The sequence below is a fragment of the Onychostruthus taczanowskii genome, unplaced genomic scaffold, assembly GCF_017590055.1.
Source record: "Onychostruthus taczanowskii isolate IOZ18803 unplaced genomic scaffold, ASM1759005v1 scaffold19, whole genome shotgun sequence".
NCBI classification, from domain to species: Eukaryota; Metazoa; Chordata; class Aves; order Passeriformes; family Passeridae; genus Onychostruthus; species Onychostruthus taczanowskii.
Genome location: NW_024499128.1, coordinates 11,596,103 through 11,613,720, shown reverse-complemented (window position 1 = coordinate 11,613,720; position 17,618 = coordinate 11,596,103). Strand labels below are relative to the sequence as shown.

General features: G+C 47.7%; 2 protein-coding genes across 4 annotated transcripts in view; one reads left to right on the top strand and one right to left on the bottom strand.

Annotated features, from left to right (window-relative positions):
• Window positions 1-433: 433 nt before the first annotated feature.
• Window positions 434-15,021, bottom strand: DRC3 (dynein regulatory complex subunit 3). Its single transcript, XM_041401670.1, has 12 exons — window positions 14,865-15,021; window positions 13,400-13,516; window positions 11,709-11,875; window positions 10,982-11,128; window positions 9,677-9,796; window positions 8,511-8,623; window positions 7,044-7,218; window positions 4,499-4,630; window positions 3,302-3,372; window positions 2,393-2,516; window positions 930-1,061; window positions 434-802 (listed from the first exon to the last, which is right to left on the bottom strand). Exons 1-12 carry the CDS (start codon window positions 15,019-15,021, stop codon window positions 689-691), a joined length of 1,569 nt encoding a protein of 522 aa, XP_041257604.1. The 3' UTR covers window positions 434-688.
• Window positions 15,022-16,386: 1,365 nt separating this feature from the next.
• The window catches only part of TOM1L2 (target of myb1 like 2 membrane trafficking protein), a 56,112-nt gene continuing 54,880 nt past the window's right edge, over window positions 16,387-17,618 (top strand). For all 3 annotated transcript variants that reach the window (XM_041401576.1, XM_041401575.1, XM_041401577.1), the window contains exon 1: window positions 16,387-16,491. In XM_041401576.1, the coding sequence (XP_041257510.1) occupies window positions 16,440-16,491 (52 nt within the window). In that variant the 5' untranslated portion in view covers window positions 16,387-16,439. The remainder of the gene's footprint in view (window positions 16,492-17,618) is intronic.

Genomic DNA, 17,618 nt, shown 5'->3' with positions numbered 1-17,618 from the left:
TCCTTGCTGCCTGCCTGGAGCAGCAGCACCCTGGCCAGCACTGTTCCTCAGAAGCTGCCCACAGGCGAGCGTGGCAGCGCCTGTCACCGAGCAAGGAGGGGAATTAATGACTCCTCGCTCGGCTGTCGCGAGCGGCGGCGCGTGAGCTCCTGTGGAACCATTGATTTCCCTTCCTGCTGGCTGGGGGCTGCTCTGCTCACGCTGCAGAAAGCCGATTGTGAGAAGGGGTGAGAAGATGAAGCTCCCAGGCATACGGAGCCCCCGCCAGCCTTGTGCTTGCTGAGCTGGAAACCTGCTGTTATCTCGGGGGTGGTTTGATGGAGAGTGTTCCTCTCCCGAGCTGCTGCCTCGTGCCAGCAGCTCACAGCTTCCTGCCACTGAGCTCACGGGTATCGAAGCTTTCAGGCATGATATGCTGCGATGATTGGGGTTCAATCGGCTCACAGCTGATCCATAACCCCTTGTGACCAGGTCTGAGTTGTCTGCACGGGCTTTGTGCCAATGTGATGGAAGAGACAGGGCTTTGGATGCTTTTCCAGAGTCAAGAAGTAGCTTTTATTTGCAGTTTATGGTGGGATGGAAGAAATTTGCATTTGGTCTGAAATGTCCCAGGCAGCTTGGCCATGGAGAGGCAGCTGTTCCTGCTGGGGGCTGTCCTGTGTGCTGCAGCTGAGGCAGTAGCCCAGCATTATTCTGTAGGCTCCAGGATCACTGTGCTGTCCAGCTCCTTCTGCAGAGTGTTGATGAAGCAAATGATCTTCTCGATACAGGCACGGTTCCTGTCATTCTCAATTTGGAAAGCCTGGACAGATTGAAACCAAGCAGTGAATCTGCAGGCGTGTCAAGGTCCAGCAAAGACCTGTGAGTGTCCCTGCCACTTGGGCCAGACCTGTCAGTGTCCCATCCCCCTGAGTGTGAGGGTCTCTTACCTTCTCTGTCACTGACTTCTGCCACTGGTAGGTCTTGGAGAGCATGTCGCTCTCTCGCTTGTTGATCTTCCGCAGGCGGATGCTGTGGGACACGTTGATGATGTTGACAACGGTGTTTTTCTTCTTAAAGAGCTGGGAGGTAACGTGACCAGATGAGAGGAGGGCTGAGCACACAACGAACGAGCAGCACAGCAGTGCTCAGAGGGAGAAACCCTCTGTCTCAACCTGGCAAATCCCTTTTCATCGGGATGAATCCAGGGCTCTGCCCTTGGCCTTGCTGAGGTGTAATGGGGCATTGTCCCTAACACAGGTGGGGAAACAGAGGCAGCACCCTTGGCCCCACATGCTGGAATGGGGCAAGCAGGGCTGCCGTGCAGCTGGTGTGGAAGAAAGGCTGTATATGCTCCAGCATGCCTGGAAATGGAAAATCACACTTGGAAAGGATTCCTACACTGCTGGCACTGGCTGTAAATCTTCATTTTTGGAAAGTCCCAGCTTCTAATGGAAGCGGTGACTTCCCTCGTGGCTCTAAATAGAGGGTGGCTTCACTAACCCATAATGAGTCTCCTCCTGCAGCCAAGTGCAGCTGTTGGGTAAATGAATTCCCTTCTCCATGGGAATGGATGGCAGTGAAGCAAAATGGGTGCACGGCAGCGGTGCGGAACCGCCACCATCTGCACAGGCCATAAAGCAGCAGCTCCCCCGGGGGCTCAGGGGTCTGGTTTGTGTCTGTCAGCTCGTGATTACCTGGAGTGACAGGGGGCTGGGATAATCTGGACAGAGCAAAACCACAGCTAATGCAAATTTAAGTAATTTAGCCACTAAATGAAGGAATTATGGAGGCAAAAAAGGCAGCAGCGTTGCTGAGTGGAGCACTGCAATGATGTTGGTGCTTTTGGAAAGGTTCCTGGGATCTTTGCTTGCACAGCAAGACTGAGGGCTTGGTGGAAGGCTCCATTTAAAGTGTCATGTCCTGCCTCCAGATCAGCTCATGGGCTCAGGAGCTCCAGGAAGGGATTTTGAAATCACTGAGGCAAACAGCCCTGGTGTAAGATATTCAGAGCAATGTTGGGATTCTGCTGAGGGAGCAGGGAGAGTCTGAACAAAACCAGCTGTGAGGGAGTGCAGCAAAGATGCTGCCTGGAAATCAGCCAGAGCAGTGAGTTGTGCTGGAGGCAGGAGAGAGATTTCATCAGCACCTCTCCTGGGCTGCTGCCACCAGCTCTGGCAGTGCCCAGGGAAACCTGCAGTGCAATTATCTCCTGTCCTAGTCAGTGGAGAAGTTTGGAGGCACCACAGTCCAGCCAAGCAGCAGGACCCTCTAGGAAGGAGGTTTTGCTGTGGTTCAGGTATGGCTCTGGCAGCACTGAGCCTCCTGGAAACCCTGTCCCTTCAGAGAAGAGACTATGGCCTCATTTTCTTGTCTACTCTCTCACAGAGATGAATTGTTTTGGTGCCCTCACCTGTCGAAGATCATCTGGAAAATCCTCTTCAAGCTCATAGTGGTCCACTTTCTTCAGGATGGCCTTGACAATCTCCATCAGCTTTTCAAGGTGTTGATTTTCCAGGTCCCGGCACTGGCTAAACGTTCAGAACGTGGTTAAGGAAACAGCTGACCACACCACTCATCTGTGGAGATTAAGTGACCTCCTGTAACTGGGAGCAAGTGTCTGCACAGGGGGATTCTGCAGAAATGAGCCTGGCTGCTCCCAGAGGCTGCTGTGGTGTCAGGATATCAGGATACACACTCTCAGTTCTCAATCACACACCGAGTCTCATCTTTGCTGCCAAATTTGACAGAGGACTGAGAGAGGACCTAGGATTGCCAGGGAAATTGGAAGAGGCCTCCAGGTGAAAGCTAAGCTCTGAATGCACTGCAATTATTTGCACCAGGCCATCAGATTTCTAGATTTAAAGCAGCGTGACCTGACACTCAAGCACTTCAGTATTCTCATATAACTTTTTCAGCACACATCAAAAATACAAAAATGAACACCATTTAAAGAGTATTCAGCCAGAATTGTAGATATTTCATTTACTGCTGTGGCAGGAATGTACCTAGACAACAGTCTAACCACATCTTCCCTCTGTTTTGTCTTCTCTGCATGGAGAAGAAAGGAAGATTCCCAACAGGGTGAAAGCTGCCTAAATCCTACAGAATTCCAGCACAGTAGCATTTAGATCTTTCTGTGCTCTCCAGAGTCTCCACATAAAGAAGATAGGCACCTTAAATGACCATTCCTCAAGGCTGGAAAAAGATATTTTCTATTGATTAAAATAAAATTAAAAAAAAAAAGTTTTTATACTGGAAGCTCATTTTTGGATTTAGAGGTGAGGTGTAGGTCCAGGCCAACCTACTGTGAAAAGGATATATCCCTTGAATGTTTTCAGTGAATGCTGATGCTATGGCATCAATGCTTCTTTTAAAATCCTGTAACAGTTCCTTAACAGAGGGGAAAAAGAGGAAATATCACAATGAAAACTTGCAGAAACGTAACAGGGAGTCAGAGAGTCTAGGAAGAATCTACAATTTATTGCAATTTGGACTCACTGCTGTTATTAGCATAGTCAGAAACTGAACTGCCTCAAGCATTTAAAGTGTCTGGAATAAGCCAGGGGATCCTTTGTTACCCTCAGCTAAGCAGTGCCTGGAGAGGGCTGCATTCCTGCAGCCTCCTTGTCCTTGGCTGTGTGAAGAGCCTCTTGTCAGAAGCACAACCCCTGCCTGGGCTTTACTGCAGCTCTTGGTTTAGTCCTCAGAAATTAAAACTGCAGCTTCCCTCTCTCAGAAATGGCTGATGGAGAATCTGTCAAGTGTTGCACTTAAATGTCTTGGTAGCTGAATCCTGCAAATCCAGCAGGGCACACAGGGAGAAATGTTTCTGCTCATCCCATCAGTGATTGCAGATATGTAAGGGCCAACTCAGAAAACACTAAAAAGGCACAATCCTGATGCAGTGAGGATCCATTTTGAGCTGCTGCTTTCTGCCATCCATGCTCACAAAACTAAACTGCTGCACACAGGCCACAGCTCCTGCCTGCTCATTTTTAAACAGATTATTTTGGGTTTTTTCCTTCCGTGAAGATGCTCATCAGCAGCCCTGCCCTAGTTTTTGAGGAAAAGTCTGGGGAGGAAAAGGCAGCTATTATGCAAGCAAATGCAGCAAGCTGAGCAGGAATGTGTATAATCTTCTAGCAAAGATCAGCTTCAAAGAATGACACCTCTAGAATTCCAAATGCATACCCCATGCTATGCAGCAACTTGTGCAGACCTATAAAGTGATTGCACAACCTCCCTGCCTCTCAAGTGTGGGAAATCAGCTTGGATAGATGTGATGGACATACTGTGTTCTGCTCTGAGAAACAGAAATCTGCTGTAAGGTATCAAGGTCCAGGGCCTGACCTCATTCCCATCAACTTTGAACAGAAAAAGAAACAGATGGGGACAAAACATTTTCCTGAGTGGAAGTCCTGTGCCTCCCTCTTTGTGACAGAGGGCTGCAGTGACAGAGAAGTGACCCCACAACGTTCTGGCTGTGAGGTCTCACAGGTGTGAGCTTGGATCTCACCTCCAGGTCGCTGGATACCAGTGCTTCCAAGGTCATGAGTGCATCCCACAGCTGATGGATGTCCTCCTTGCCCTGGGCTCTTTTAGACTCAGCAATTTCACCACTCCTCTCCTGATAAAGCTCATCCAGCCTCTAAACACAGAGATACATGAATTATAGTTTGTGTTCAGCACTCCATTGCAATTTAATTAACTTGTTACATGTGTGAGAAAAGTTCCTGCTGCTGATTAGCTGAAATGAAATGTGATGATTCAGGGAAGTCTCCAGATTTACATAGTGGGTAGTCAACAGTTCTGAGGTTTGCTACTGCAGGGGGATTGGGAAAACTCTTCCTCATCCTCCACTTGCAAAAGACTTTGCTCCTTCTATGCTTCCCTTCATTTCCAGCAAAAAAGAACAATATTTAATTATTGACATTGCTGGCTGTGAAGAAGAAATTAACAATTGTTTTGGAGAAAGAAAGGCAGTTGTAAATCCTGATCCACTTCCTGCCAGGGAGAATCTTGACTGACTTCCAGTAGGGTCAGGATTTAGTATTCTGAATATGGCATACCTATCATTGCCTGCCTTCCTCTTACAGCAAGGATTTATTGCCCTTCAGAATTATGTATTGATGTCACTTTTGTATCAGGCAAGATTTATGTTTGCTTGGATCAAAAAAAAAAAAAATCCTCTTGTGCTGAATGTGTTATTTTCAAGTCTGTTTAAAATCAGTTAACAATCAACTGTTTAACAAAGGAGGGAAAATATATATGTTTTATTATGTCTAATCCACTTCTCCTGAGAGGGAATGGAATGGGGGGAAATAAAGAATTCTGTTAAAAACCCCTGCCAATGCTTGTGTCTGGAAATGGGGTGGATTACCCAAACTTTGCAGTTTAAAAGGGGGAAGGGGAGAGCAAGATGTCTTCTTCTCTAATGTAAACAAGTTAGGAGGCTCAAAAGGCCCCAGAGCCACTCAAGCTGCACCTCTGGGAGCAAAAACTTCAAAGTTCAAGGCCTTTAATCCTCCGTAACCAACTTCAGAGAGCGCAGTGATTTCACAGGTTACCCAAGTTTACATGAAAGGATTACAGACAGACAAACAGCCCTAAGAACAGCTCACAGACTGCAGTCTGCTGGGACCTCTGTGCCTTTTGAACTCCTCCAGCAATTTTAAATGACGGGGAAATGATGTTAAAACACTGTGCTCGGTTTTGACACAAACTCCTCTAATATTTATATGGAAACTGGCATGCTGACCCCTGTGTCATGTGTATAGAGAATCACAGAATCCCAGAACGGTTTGGGTTGAGAAAGACCTTAAAGATCATCCAGTCACACACCCTGCCATGGGCAGGGACACCTTCCACTGTCCCAGGTGGCTCCAAGTCCTGTCTGACCTGGCTTGGGACACTTCCAGGGATGGGGCAGCCACAGCTTCTGTGGGAATCTGTGCCAGGGCCTCCCCACCCTCACAGGGAAGGATTTCTTCCAAATATTTATCTAATTTCTTCCTAATATTCCATCTAAGCCACCCCTCCTTCAGCTTTAGGCCATTCCCCCTTGTCACCCCTTGCAGCCCAATCCACAGCTGAGCATATAGGTCAGACACAGGTGAAGGGGCAAAATCTGGCCTCAGCTGTGTATCTTTGGGTTTTGTTGTTGTTTCTTTGTTTTTGTAGGTTTTGCAGGGTTTGTTTTGCTGGTTTAGGTTTTTTTTCATGGAAGATACAGTGAGAATTCAAGCACAAGTTAACTGAACATTCAAATCAAACTTCTGGCTGGAACGAGATGCTCTTTAAGGTCCCTCCTAACCCCAACCATTCTGCATTTCTGTGACTCTGGCAGTGCTGCCAGCTCCTAAAGCTGCTGGGTGCAGATTTCCAGCGTGAGTCAGCAAGGTTCAAGGCCCTGGGAGCAGAGTGACTCAGCAGCTGTCAGCCTGTGACAGGCACTGAAATAAAAGTGACCTGGTTTCCAGCAGGAGCCAGAGCTTGTGACTCTGCTGGTGTCACTTGTCAGGGACTTGCTCTCTCAGCTGACAGTGTCACCAAGCTTTAGCCCTCCCTTATTTTTTTTTTTTCCCTCTGGAAACAAAATCATGACCCATCTATTATACATGGTTAGAAAGGGATCCAGCTAGAAGCTACGCCCTGAGCAGCCACAATGGGTGGCTGTAGTTGAGCAGAATGAAAAGAGAGAGTTTCTGCTTTAAAGGACTAGAAATACATTAAAATAACTTTCTCTAATTTTTCGTTACAGTTCTTTGAGCTGTTGTTGAAAAAATGAACTGAAGCAGAAAATTACTTGAAAATAAACTGAATACCCTGCAATTTCCTTCCTTTTCTTCCTGGTTCTTCAATGAAGGAAGAGTTATTGGAGCTTCAAAAAGAAGGGGAGTAGTAGTAAACATCTATCTATCTATCTATCTTAAAAATCAACTTTATAAAAATATTTCAACTAAAAGGAAGCTTGAGCATTTCCATTTTCTTAAATATTGGTGGCATTAATGGTACAGGATGTAGAGAAATCATGTATCAAACAAACAAAAGTATAACATTACCCTTTGGTTCCGGCTCTCAAAGTCTGAGATTATTCTCTTGCTTTCTTGCTGGTTGACTGCCAGAATTTCATGGACCCTTTTGTAGAATTTAGAGACTTCAGCTTCTCGTTTTTCATACTCTTCCAGTCCATAGTTGTACATTTTTTCACAAAGTAAGACAAACCCCTTCTCGTATGTGACAGCAGAGTCAAGGTCTTTTGCTTGTTCAGCGGAGCAACACGTTATGTTCCTTCTGCCTCTGCAAATCTGAGCAACAAGAGCTACGAGCTACTTTTATGTAAACTCTGTGGTTCTTGCTGGGAGCTGCCAAATATTCTGTCTGGGGCAGGACTGGGTCACCCATTCGCGTTTTATGCATAGAATTTTGCTGCCTTAAGGGTATGGAGAAAGCTATGGCAACTTGAGGGGGAAAAAAGGCCTTGAGGAAGAGAAAAAATACATTCACTTGTCTGACTCTTCTGACACAGCAGCAGAAGGAAGCCTACAACCCTATCTGTCTTCACAAGTGTGAATACAGTGCCTGTGTAGTTAATAAATACAGCTCTGGAGCCCACAGCCAGAGCAAAGAATAAACTACTGACTTGGTAGCATCACAAAAATAACGTCAATTTTTCTTCTGCTATTATCTTGGCAATGGAATTGTTTCTGGAGTCTATTGTAGTTACGCCGTGATGCATTTTTTCCCCAACAATGTAATGCAATTTTAAGGAAGGTCAAGTTACTGGCCTTGACAATACTCTATTAATCTGAATGTGAAAAGAAAAAAGGAAAAAAAAAGTGTCTGCTTTCTGCTCCCCTGTGTAGGAGCAATGATCAGAAAAATGTGCTGGCCTGGAAACTTCCCGTTGCCAGTTCTGGCAGGTTGTGAGATGTGCGACTTGTATCGTTCTGATTAGTCTGTTCCTATCTCCTGCCACTTCAATTTCAACATGATTTTAGCAACTGTGCTCTTGCAGTCTAACAGACAGAGATTTATCTTCCAGCTCATTTTAAACTTTAAGTGGATTCCAGACTTAAAGGAAGTACAAAGTCTTGATTCTTGAAGGGTCAGAAAAGGAGGCTACCAAAATCGTGTTTGATTCAAGGGAAGGAAAAGGAATATGGTAATTACAACGGTGAGAATTTAAAATGCTGGGATCTCATGACCTGTTGGGGATGGAAATGAGTGGTTTTACAAATGGGATGTCTCAAGCTGGGCTGGCCAGCTTGTCAGTAATATAAACCATTTGTTTGGAGACCTCATATTTCACAAGATATCATGCCTTAAAGCTGTCAGTGGTCTCACAGCCTTGCAGGGTAACTTTTGGTACCATTCCAAAATTGAACACAGACTGTCTCAGATCTTAGATCAATGTAGCTTTCAGCTCTGGACAAAAGCCACAGATGAAGAGTCCCTGTGGATGCACTTCCTTCTTAACTCAAGGCATTACCTGTTAGCTGTAGGTGTCCCAAACCCAGGAAGGATATGCCTGCAGCAGGTCCTCCACTCCAGGGAGGGAAGCCAGTTTGGCAGCTTCTCCCTCCTCTTCATGCAGACTGTCAAACAGGAATGATCCATTCAGGTACTCAACAAAGGCTGCCTTTGAAGAGAAACAGAGCAAAATTAGTAAAATAGAGGTGCCAGCCTGCTGCCAGTCCTCAGGATGTGTCTCTCCTGTGAGCACCCCAGCAGCAGCAGAACATGGTTGCAGATACAGTTACATGAACACCAAGCAAGCCACAAAAGCACCTTGCAACTGGAGTGAAACCCATCCCAGGGGCTTTGCTGCTACAGCTCTGTAGCCTAAGGATAGAAAACTCTGTTTAATCTTGTATCAGATCACCAAATCATAAAATGGTTTGGGCTGGAAGGGACATTAAAGATCATCCAATCACTGCCCCTGCCATGGGCAGAGACACCTTCCACTGTCCCAGATTGCTCCAAGCCCCATCCAATCTGGCCTGGAGCACTTCAGGGATGGGGCAGCCACAGCTTCTCTGGGCAACCTGTGCCTGTTGCCAGTATAAGACATTACCACACACAAACATTTATTGCAAGGCTGTTTAGCCTTTCAGATAAGGAGTTGGTGAACTTTGGGGAGGTTCAAAGGGAAGAGTTGCAGCACCCTCCCTGGCACTAAACACTAAACTAAAGCCACTCTGATCATCCAGAGGTCTGGAATACAGAACCAGGCTACAATTGAAAGTACCATTCCACCTGGTCTTGCTTTCAGCCCAGTCACAGGACTACAGTGATCTCCCAAAGTCCTGGAGAGTTTAACCATAAAACTAATGAAAAGCTGTCACTTCACCATGAAAATGTAAACATTTCCCTCAGACCTGTAATTTTCTTAATCTCACGTCAGGCTGATAAGCTCCCTGGGTATGATTTACTCTTTAGCTTTGCAGGGTCTCTGTCTGTAGTTTCATTGTTCAGCCCAAAGAATTATGCTCCCTCACATCCTGTGTATTCCACAGCAGCTCCTGTTTGCATCCAAAAGATAAGATTCAGAGATCACAGAGATCTCTGAGCCTTAGTTTTAGCAGAGTCGATGTTAACCTGTCATTAAATCTTCAAGCAGGGAGAAGAAAAGTCAATACCTGTTGTGCTTCTTTCTCCTGGGACAATACACAACCAGCCAAAGAAAACTCACCTGGTGGTACTCCAGCTCCTTCTGCTTTGCATCTTCTGCCTCCTGCAGAGCAAGGACCTGAGCCTCCTCTTGCTCCAATGGCTTAGTGAGATCTTGATACTTTAAAGCTGCAGCTTTTCTCTGAGAAATATAAATAAACTATTTGTACTAGGTTAGCCAACATTGCTCAATGAGTCAGGGTGTAAGCAACTGATCTTTCTAGAACATGCACCAGAGTGGCAGCTGCCTCTCCATTTCCTCATGGGCTTTTTATTAAACTGCTTATGGAGTTTCTAATCTAATCCTCATCCCATTTTTTGCTGGCATATTGCTCTGTTTCTGCATTCAATGCATCTGAGATAATTCAGTCCCAGGAAGCTTTTCTCTCTCCATTTTCTCATCTTTAGAGTTTTGGGGTTTTTTTTTCCCTCTTTTATCAGGAAGTTCTATTTTGACTTCTAGAATTTGAGCTCCAATTTCATCAGTCAGCAAGGTTAATAAATTTTCTAGGGAGGAGAAGGTTCTTTGGAGGAGTGGATGGCAAGGTAGTACCAGGGGCAAGAACCTCATTAGCTTGAAACTGAAGCTTGACAAATTTAAGAATGCAATTCTCAGACATCCCTGATGAGCAGGGACTGCATTCCATGACCTGGAAAACCCTTCCAGTCCTGTGGTAAGAGCAATGTACATTCCAAATACAGCTCCTGCTCTGTGCCAAGCAGATTTACAATTAATCATGTTCTTTGGTTACTAAAAAAACCAAACAAACCCTGAACAAAAAAATCCCTGTCTTTGTTCCTTTGAGCCCTGGGATGATAAAGCAGCTCCACAGGTGAGGATGAAGTGTCTCATTCTCAGAAATCAAAAGTGGGAAGTGCATCCAGGCAGCTGCTTGCCTGGATTGTCAGGTTGCCACTGAAACAAATCACTCTGTGAGCAGCAGGACCACCAAGGCTCCTTCCCTCTGGATCCATGTCTCCAGACTGATTTCCTCTGAGATTCTCTGAGAAGACTTGCACTCACACTGCAGCCTCTCTGTGGCAACACCAACCAGGCCCCTCTCCCACACACAGCTGCTGATTTTCACAAAATCTGTGAAGACATCATGCTTCTGACACCTCTACCTCTCTGTCAGATTTGACAGAATTTGGCCTACAGGTTCACAGCTGTTATGTGGAAGCAGAATAAACACTGTGTGTTTCTGTGAGCCTGATTTCTGCAGGGAACCTGCCCCCAGTGCTGGAGCATTGCTGGCACACCAACAAAGCAAAGGCTCTGCAAGATGCTGTTGCCTGATTTCCCAATCAGGGAATGCAGAAATCTCACCGTGGAGTTTCTCACGAGCTTGAAGTCCAAGTACACCAGGCTGGGAAGGTGAGCAACAACAAACAGCCTGTAGTGCTCTTCACTGCAGAAAGGGTTCCCACTGAGGTTCAGTGTCTGCAAGCTTTTTAACCTCCTGAGATAGATCACCTGTGCCAAAGGGAAAGAGCTCTGTATTTCCCAGTGCTGGGGAAACACAGCCTTGGAATTTATTGCTTTTATTACAGTTGAGTTGCAATATGTATTCTGCTCTGCTGCCAAATTCACACGACAGTCAGTTAGGAGTTTCTAATGGTTTTGGGAAAGGAAATACTTAAATTCACGTTGGCAATATCTAGACAACAGGAGGAGAGAGAAGGCAGATGGGATGCACAAATCACAGGTCCTAAATTGGTAAGATGCCCTCAAAAGAACCCCAAATAAATCCTAGCCTCCCCCCTTTTCTCATATGTAGCCACTTATTCCTTTTCTAGCTTTCATGGGAGGCAATAGGAATTTTGCCATGGCTGAGAGCAGTCACAGAACTGGGCCCCCACGAGTCAATAATCTAAAAGAAAAATGGCTGCAGTAAGCACTTAACACCAGAGGACCAAAACCATTGCTCAGACTACTTAGAAATCCTAAGGAGAATTTTATCACCTAAGGAGGGGCTTGGACATAATGGCAAATGCCAGTTTTAGAATATCTGATCCTTCAGCAGGGAATATTTGCAAAGCCAGGGAACACTCACATCTTCCAGAATGGTCAGGTTATTCTTCCCTATGGAGAAAATCTGCAGCTCTTGCAATGTGTCCATGTGCTCAATTTTAGATATTCTGTTATTGTAGAGACTGAGGTCCTGCAGTTTGACAAGAGTATCCAGGCCCTCAATTACTTCAATATTGTTGAAGGACAGGTCTGGGGAAGAATTTATAAATTAAACATTAAATTATTTATTTCAGAACACCCTGATTCTGCTCTTTAGTACTGCATGTAGAAGTTTATGTACAGATTTTTCTCAGGAGTGGTCCAGGTCCCACAGGAAAGGCTCAGCATTAAATCATTCTTTATTCCCATCTCCTCCTTGCAATTGTCTGTGGAACTTTTAAATGAGAGGAAAAGCTGAAGTTAGTCCATGCAGAGTCCACTTACACAGCCTGAAAGGGACTTCTGCCTTATGGGGACAAACAAGAGGAGGGGAAATGCCCCTAGAGGGGAATTTCTGTGATAAGCCTGGCACTGTCTTGTTTCTTGCAGACTCTGTCCTGCCACAGTTGTGGCACTCCCACAGGACCAAGACAAGGCAGTTCCATGTCAGTGGAGTTATGCAAAGGCTCACTTCAGCTGTTTCACTCACTGAAATGTCCTCTTCCCCTGCCAGAACATCTCTCCTAACACCTACACTCACTAAGGGCAGGATTTGCCTGAGGATTAGTACTGAGCAAGCCAAGAGTCCAAAAACAGTTTATGAGGTCTCTTGGGTGGCTGAGACACTTGTACAGCAGCAGCTGAGCCACTGCAGCCTTTGGGCAAACAAAATATGAGAGTGTGCTTCAAAACACTGTACTTACACTGATCACTTGGTGATTCACAAGTGCCTCAGTCATCTGTGGAGCAGAACGACTAAGGGCAGGATTTGCCTGAGGAATAGTACTGAGCAAGCCAAGAGTCCAAAAACAGTTTATGAGGTCTCTTGGGTGGCTGAGACACTTGTACAGCAGCAGCTGAGCCACTGCAGCCTTTGGGCAAACAAAATATGAGAGTGTGCTTCAAAACACTGTGCTTACACTGATCACTTGGTGATTCACAAGTGCCTCAGTCATCTGTGGAGCAGAACTGCACAGACAACTGGGTGGAAGAGCCCATTAGACATTTCACAATGTGCTTGCAAGCTCCAGCCCTGCATGCTGAGGATATATTTAGAATTCCAGCCAGAAACGTGGCTGCAGTTCCAGGGAATGCTCTGAGCTGTGCATCTGTGTAGCTGCAAGCAGTCACATAAGGCCACAAGGATGGGCACTCCTTGGGACAACAAGGACACCCAGTCCTTAAGGATACAGGGGTTGTAGGACTTGGAATGCCTGCAGCAGCTTTGAAAACAGAACTCAGCTTCTAAATCACAGGGGTGTTTCCATAAATATTCCTGAAAGTCACCCCTAAACACAATACAAACCTTGGAAACAACATTGAAACCTCAGCTTCCTGTTCCTGCCACACCAAATGTATTAAACCCAGCTTTTAAACATTTGAAGGATTGTTTTGCAGCTCTGATACTCAGGCATTTTGACATTTGACAGTCAAATGAGGAGACACACAGACAGCTGACAGCCTTCCCAGGGTAAGCTCCTATCAGTCGTGTTTGAGAAGGAAGGTGACACCCTGGTTTATCTCAGATTGCTTTGCACCTGCAAAGGCATCCACCCTCCTCTGCCTGTATCTCACCAAGCCATACAAGGTGAACCAGACTCTCCAGACCTTCTATCTTCTCAATGACGTTGTTGTCCAGCTGCAGTTTAGTCAGATTCTCTAATGGCCACAGATTATTAATCTGCAGGATGTCTAAAACCACAGGACAAAAAAAAAAGGAAAATAAAAGAAAATTGCTTTTTATGTGAGCCAGCATTGCTTTAGCAGACACACTGCCTTGCACAAGGAAAACACGTCCAGTCTTGCCTCCAAAAGGATTTTCAGCGTGTGATGAGTGCCCTGGAGAGCTCAGAGGTGCACTGGCTGGATGAGATTCCAATGAAACAGCCCACTTAACCCCAGTGTCCTGCACCAGCAATCAGCGAGGCCAGCGAGGCGTGCAGGGGATGCTGACTGCAGCCCTGCACTCCAGTGGCTTCATGAATCCACTGCCAGCAGGGCCTGACCTTCATTTTCCTCTCCAGCTCCAGGCAGGAGGTTTGGGATGAGACTCTGCTTTTCTCTGCATTTGCAGTCCAGCAGTGCCCAGCTCCTGCTTTTGTAAATGACTCTCCTGCTCCCGGGATTCTCGGCACAGCTGAGGAAGTTGGAGTCTGCTCTTTCTGTGAAGACTCTGTGCAGTTTAGGACTAATCAATATCCCTGCGTTTAGTTTCCTCCAAACACAGAGTCACCAGGGCAGGCTGTTTGTCACCACAGCAAAGGATCAGGACCAAGGTGACAGGGAACACAGAATATTCTCACTCCCATTTCTCTTTCCCCTGCAATGCCCTCCCAGAAGATTTCATCTGCTGTCCTGCTCTCCTTGTTTTGTGAGGGCACCATAAACCAAGGAATCGCAAGCATGAAATATTCACACATTTCTGGATTTTGTATTTGCAAACAAATCTATGCAGGACCAGGTCAAGGGAGTCTTTTCTAAGAAAATCAACTCACACACACATTATTTTACTGGAACACAAAGAATAATCAACTGAAATTACCCCTCTCCCTCAAACACTCAAATATTGAGCCAAATGCTCTTCCTTTCCTTTTTTTTTTTTTTTTTTGAGTGCAAGTTTACCACAGGTTTGACAGTAAGAGGCAAGCCATGGCGCTGGTATGGGTGAGCAGGGAATGCCATCAGACTGGGCTGTAAGCACCACAATCTCCCAAACAGCTCTCACATAACCAGCAGCCATGGCTGCGATCTGAGGGGCCCAGCAGCCCTGTGGCCTGTAGGTGTCACCACAATATAAATGTTAAATGAGAGCAGCAGTGACAATGGGAGTGGGAAGCCAAGCAGTTCTGAAGCCACCCATCAGCAAAAGCTCCCTCTGATGAAGCTCCTTTGTACAGGTATGAGCAAAAGTCCAAGTCCAGATGTTAATTTTCACATAATAAATCCAGCTAATAACGGTTGCTTAATTGCCAGTTACCAACTTATTCTATTACCTTCTAGCTAAAGAAGAGGAAAAATATGTATCTATTCTGATACTCACTTTTAAAACTGAATTGTATCTCTGTCACAACTTTAACGTTGATACTTTCCTGTCTGGCAATATCTCCAAGGTCCTCTGGACACTTCTCTTCAATGGCTTTCTGAAGCATTTCATCATCAATAATGTGTGGCTCAATACTATTGTTAAACTGACTCATTGAGAGACGGAATCAGTCTTAAAGGACAGAAAAGAGAATAAATTAAATCACTGCCTGGCTACTCTTTCCAGCAGTCATAGAATTCCAGAATAGTTTGGGTGGGAAGGAACCTTAAAGCTCATCTCATTCCATCCTCTGCCATGGGCAGGGACACCTTCCACCATCCCAGGTTGCTCCAAGCCCCATCCAACCTGGCCTTGGACACTTCCAGGGATGGGAAATCCACAGCTTCTCTTGTCAGCCTGTCCCAATGCATGGCAACCCCTTCAGTGAAGAAATTTTTCATGGAAATTTAAATATCCCTAATGTTGCCCCAGAGGCAATGAGACTATTTGTCTTTTTCAAACTGTGCAGAGTTAATGAATGGCTGTGAAGGACTTGCATCTTCAAACTTTTGCTTGTGTAAGATGTTTATAATCACAGAGTAAGCTCTGATTTATTTTTGCATAGGACAGCAATGATGAATGTCAGAGTTTAGAGAGTTCTGTTCTCATTATGGTTTCATTAACAAACCAAACCTCTCTGTGGCTGTGCTCAGCACAGACCGAGGAGCAGCAGGCTCTGGATTTATCCATCCCTGGCCTTCCTCTCTCTCTTTCCTGTACAATCACAGAATTATTTGGGTCGGGAGGGACCTTAAAGCTCATCTTGTCATGGGCAGGGACACCTTCCACTGTCCCAGGCTGCTCCAAGCCCCAGCCCGGCCCTGGACACTCCAGGGATGTGCGATTGTCCAGCGTCTCTTCGGTCAGCGCCGGTTCCAGCCATCCCTGCCCGGTGGGCGGGAAGGGGCCGCCGCCTCCCGCTCCCAGGACCCACCGAGGCCCAGATCCCGGCCCATCAGGCCTCTCACCCGCAGGTCCCCAGGGGCCTGGGTCGATTCCCGATTCCCGGTTCCCGGTTCCCGGTTCGCACCCGCGCCTCAGCGCCCGTCGCTAAGGAAGCCCCGGTGCGTTGCTAAGGGAGGCACGTGACCGGATCAGCCGCCAATGGGCGTGGAGTGGGTGGGGAGGTCGGCTACCAATCAGAACGCGAGAAATCCGTGTCAGCCAATCAGGGCCGGGACCGTGCCCTCGGGGCGGCGAGGGCTCGGATGATTGATGTTTTCTTTGCCCAATAATGATATAGATAGTTTCGGGCTTTGCCCAATAGAGAATGGCAGTCTCATTGTCCCCGCTGTCCATCAAAGGGAGGGCGGGGAAAAGGGCGGGACTACCGCGGGGGCGGGCCCCTCGCTTGACAGTGATGGACACTCTCTTTAACCAATGGCTTTGCCGCGCGTCCTGCAGCTGTCCAATTGAACGCAGGGAGGCGGGACTCAGCTGCCAGAGGGCGCTGTGGTTGGTGCGCGCGGCTGTCGGTCAGGGCGCGGTGCGGGAGGGGGTGGGCGCTGGGCCGCTGTTTGTTGTCATCCCAAGATGGAGTTTCTGCTGGGGAACCCGTTCAGCACCCCGGTGGGGCAGAGCCTCGGTACGGCGGCCTGGGGAGCGCGCAGGGGCCCGGGGAGACAGCGGGGGCTTCGGCCGGCGGGCGGGGCTGGAGGCAGCGGGGGGTCCTGGGGGTCGGTGGGGGGCTGTGAGCGCTCCGGGGGTCTGTGAGGGGCTGTGGGAGCGGTGCGGGGAGAGTCTGTGAGGGCCCGTGGGGGAAATCTGGGGCTCGGTGAGGGGGACTAGGGCTTAGGGGAGGTGTTTGGGGGTTATGGGGATCAGTGCGGGTCGGTGGGGGTGGTGAGGGAGCTCTGGGGGCCGCCGGGGGGCTCTGGAGGTGTGGGGGGGTCTCTGAGGAGCAGGGATTGCAGGGCTGGTGGGGGCTTGCAGGGGCTGGAAGCGTTTGGGGGGTGCTGGAGGCCTCAGGGCGGGTCTCTGGGGTTAGTGGGGGGCGTGGGGAGGTCAGAGGGCAGAGAAGGTCTGGGGAACAGGCTGCTGTCCCTGAGAAGAGACTGACTCCACGTCGAGATGGATGCAGGAAAGTTGCTGCATCCCCCAGCTCCTTTTCCTGAAGCTGAGTGCCTTCTTCCAGACCACCCCGTCACTGAGCCACTCTTTCCCAAAGTACTGAAACCTCCCTGAGCCTCTGAGTGGGCAGGGGGGTGATGTGGTCTAGAGACACCCATAAGTGCTCGTTTTTCAGCCCGGAGGCTGAATTGTGGTTTTGGTAATGCTTTGGTGCCATTAGCAGGTTACTCTGAGCCAGCTTTCACTGCCTGGCCAGTCAAGGCCTCCCTGGGCTGCTGTGGCTGCTCCCTCCCTCCCACAGATGTGTTCTTTCGTGGCTACTCATGTTTTGGTCTGCGTTGCCATGGCTGGGATGAAGAAAAGAAAGGAAAAAGCCTGGGCATCACTTGTGCAGAGTTTGGTGACTCTGAGTCCTCACCTCAGCTGGGTGGGCTCTCAGTGCCTCCTGCTTTCCTCTCCTGGGCCCTGAAGAAATTTAAGATCTCTGACATTGCGGTGGGAAGGAGCAGGCTGGCTCAGGTTCCTGCAGTGCAGGAGGGCAGGCAGGCAGTCCCAAAGCCAAGGTGATGCTCAGCCGAGCGTGTCTCCTGCCAGGGAGGGCTGGGAGAATTGGGATTGTTCAGCCTGGAAAAGAGAAGCCTT

Coding starts and splice junctions, on each gene's coding strand:
- DRC3 (XM_041401670.1), bottom strand. CDS start 15,021: ATGAGTCAGTTTAACAATAGTATTGAGCCACACATTATTGATGATGAA. Junction 11,876..13,399: donor GGTTCACCTTGTATGGCTTG/GTGAGATACAGG, acceptor ATTCTTCCCCAG/ACCTGTCCTTCAACAATATT. Junction 4,631..7,043: donor TTGAGAGCCGGAACCAAAGG/GTAATGTTATAC, acceptor CTCTGTGTTTAG/AGGCTGGATGAGCTTTATCA.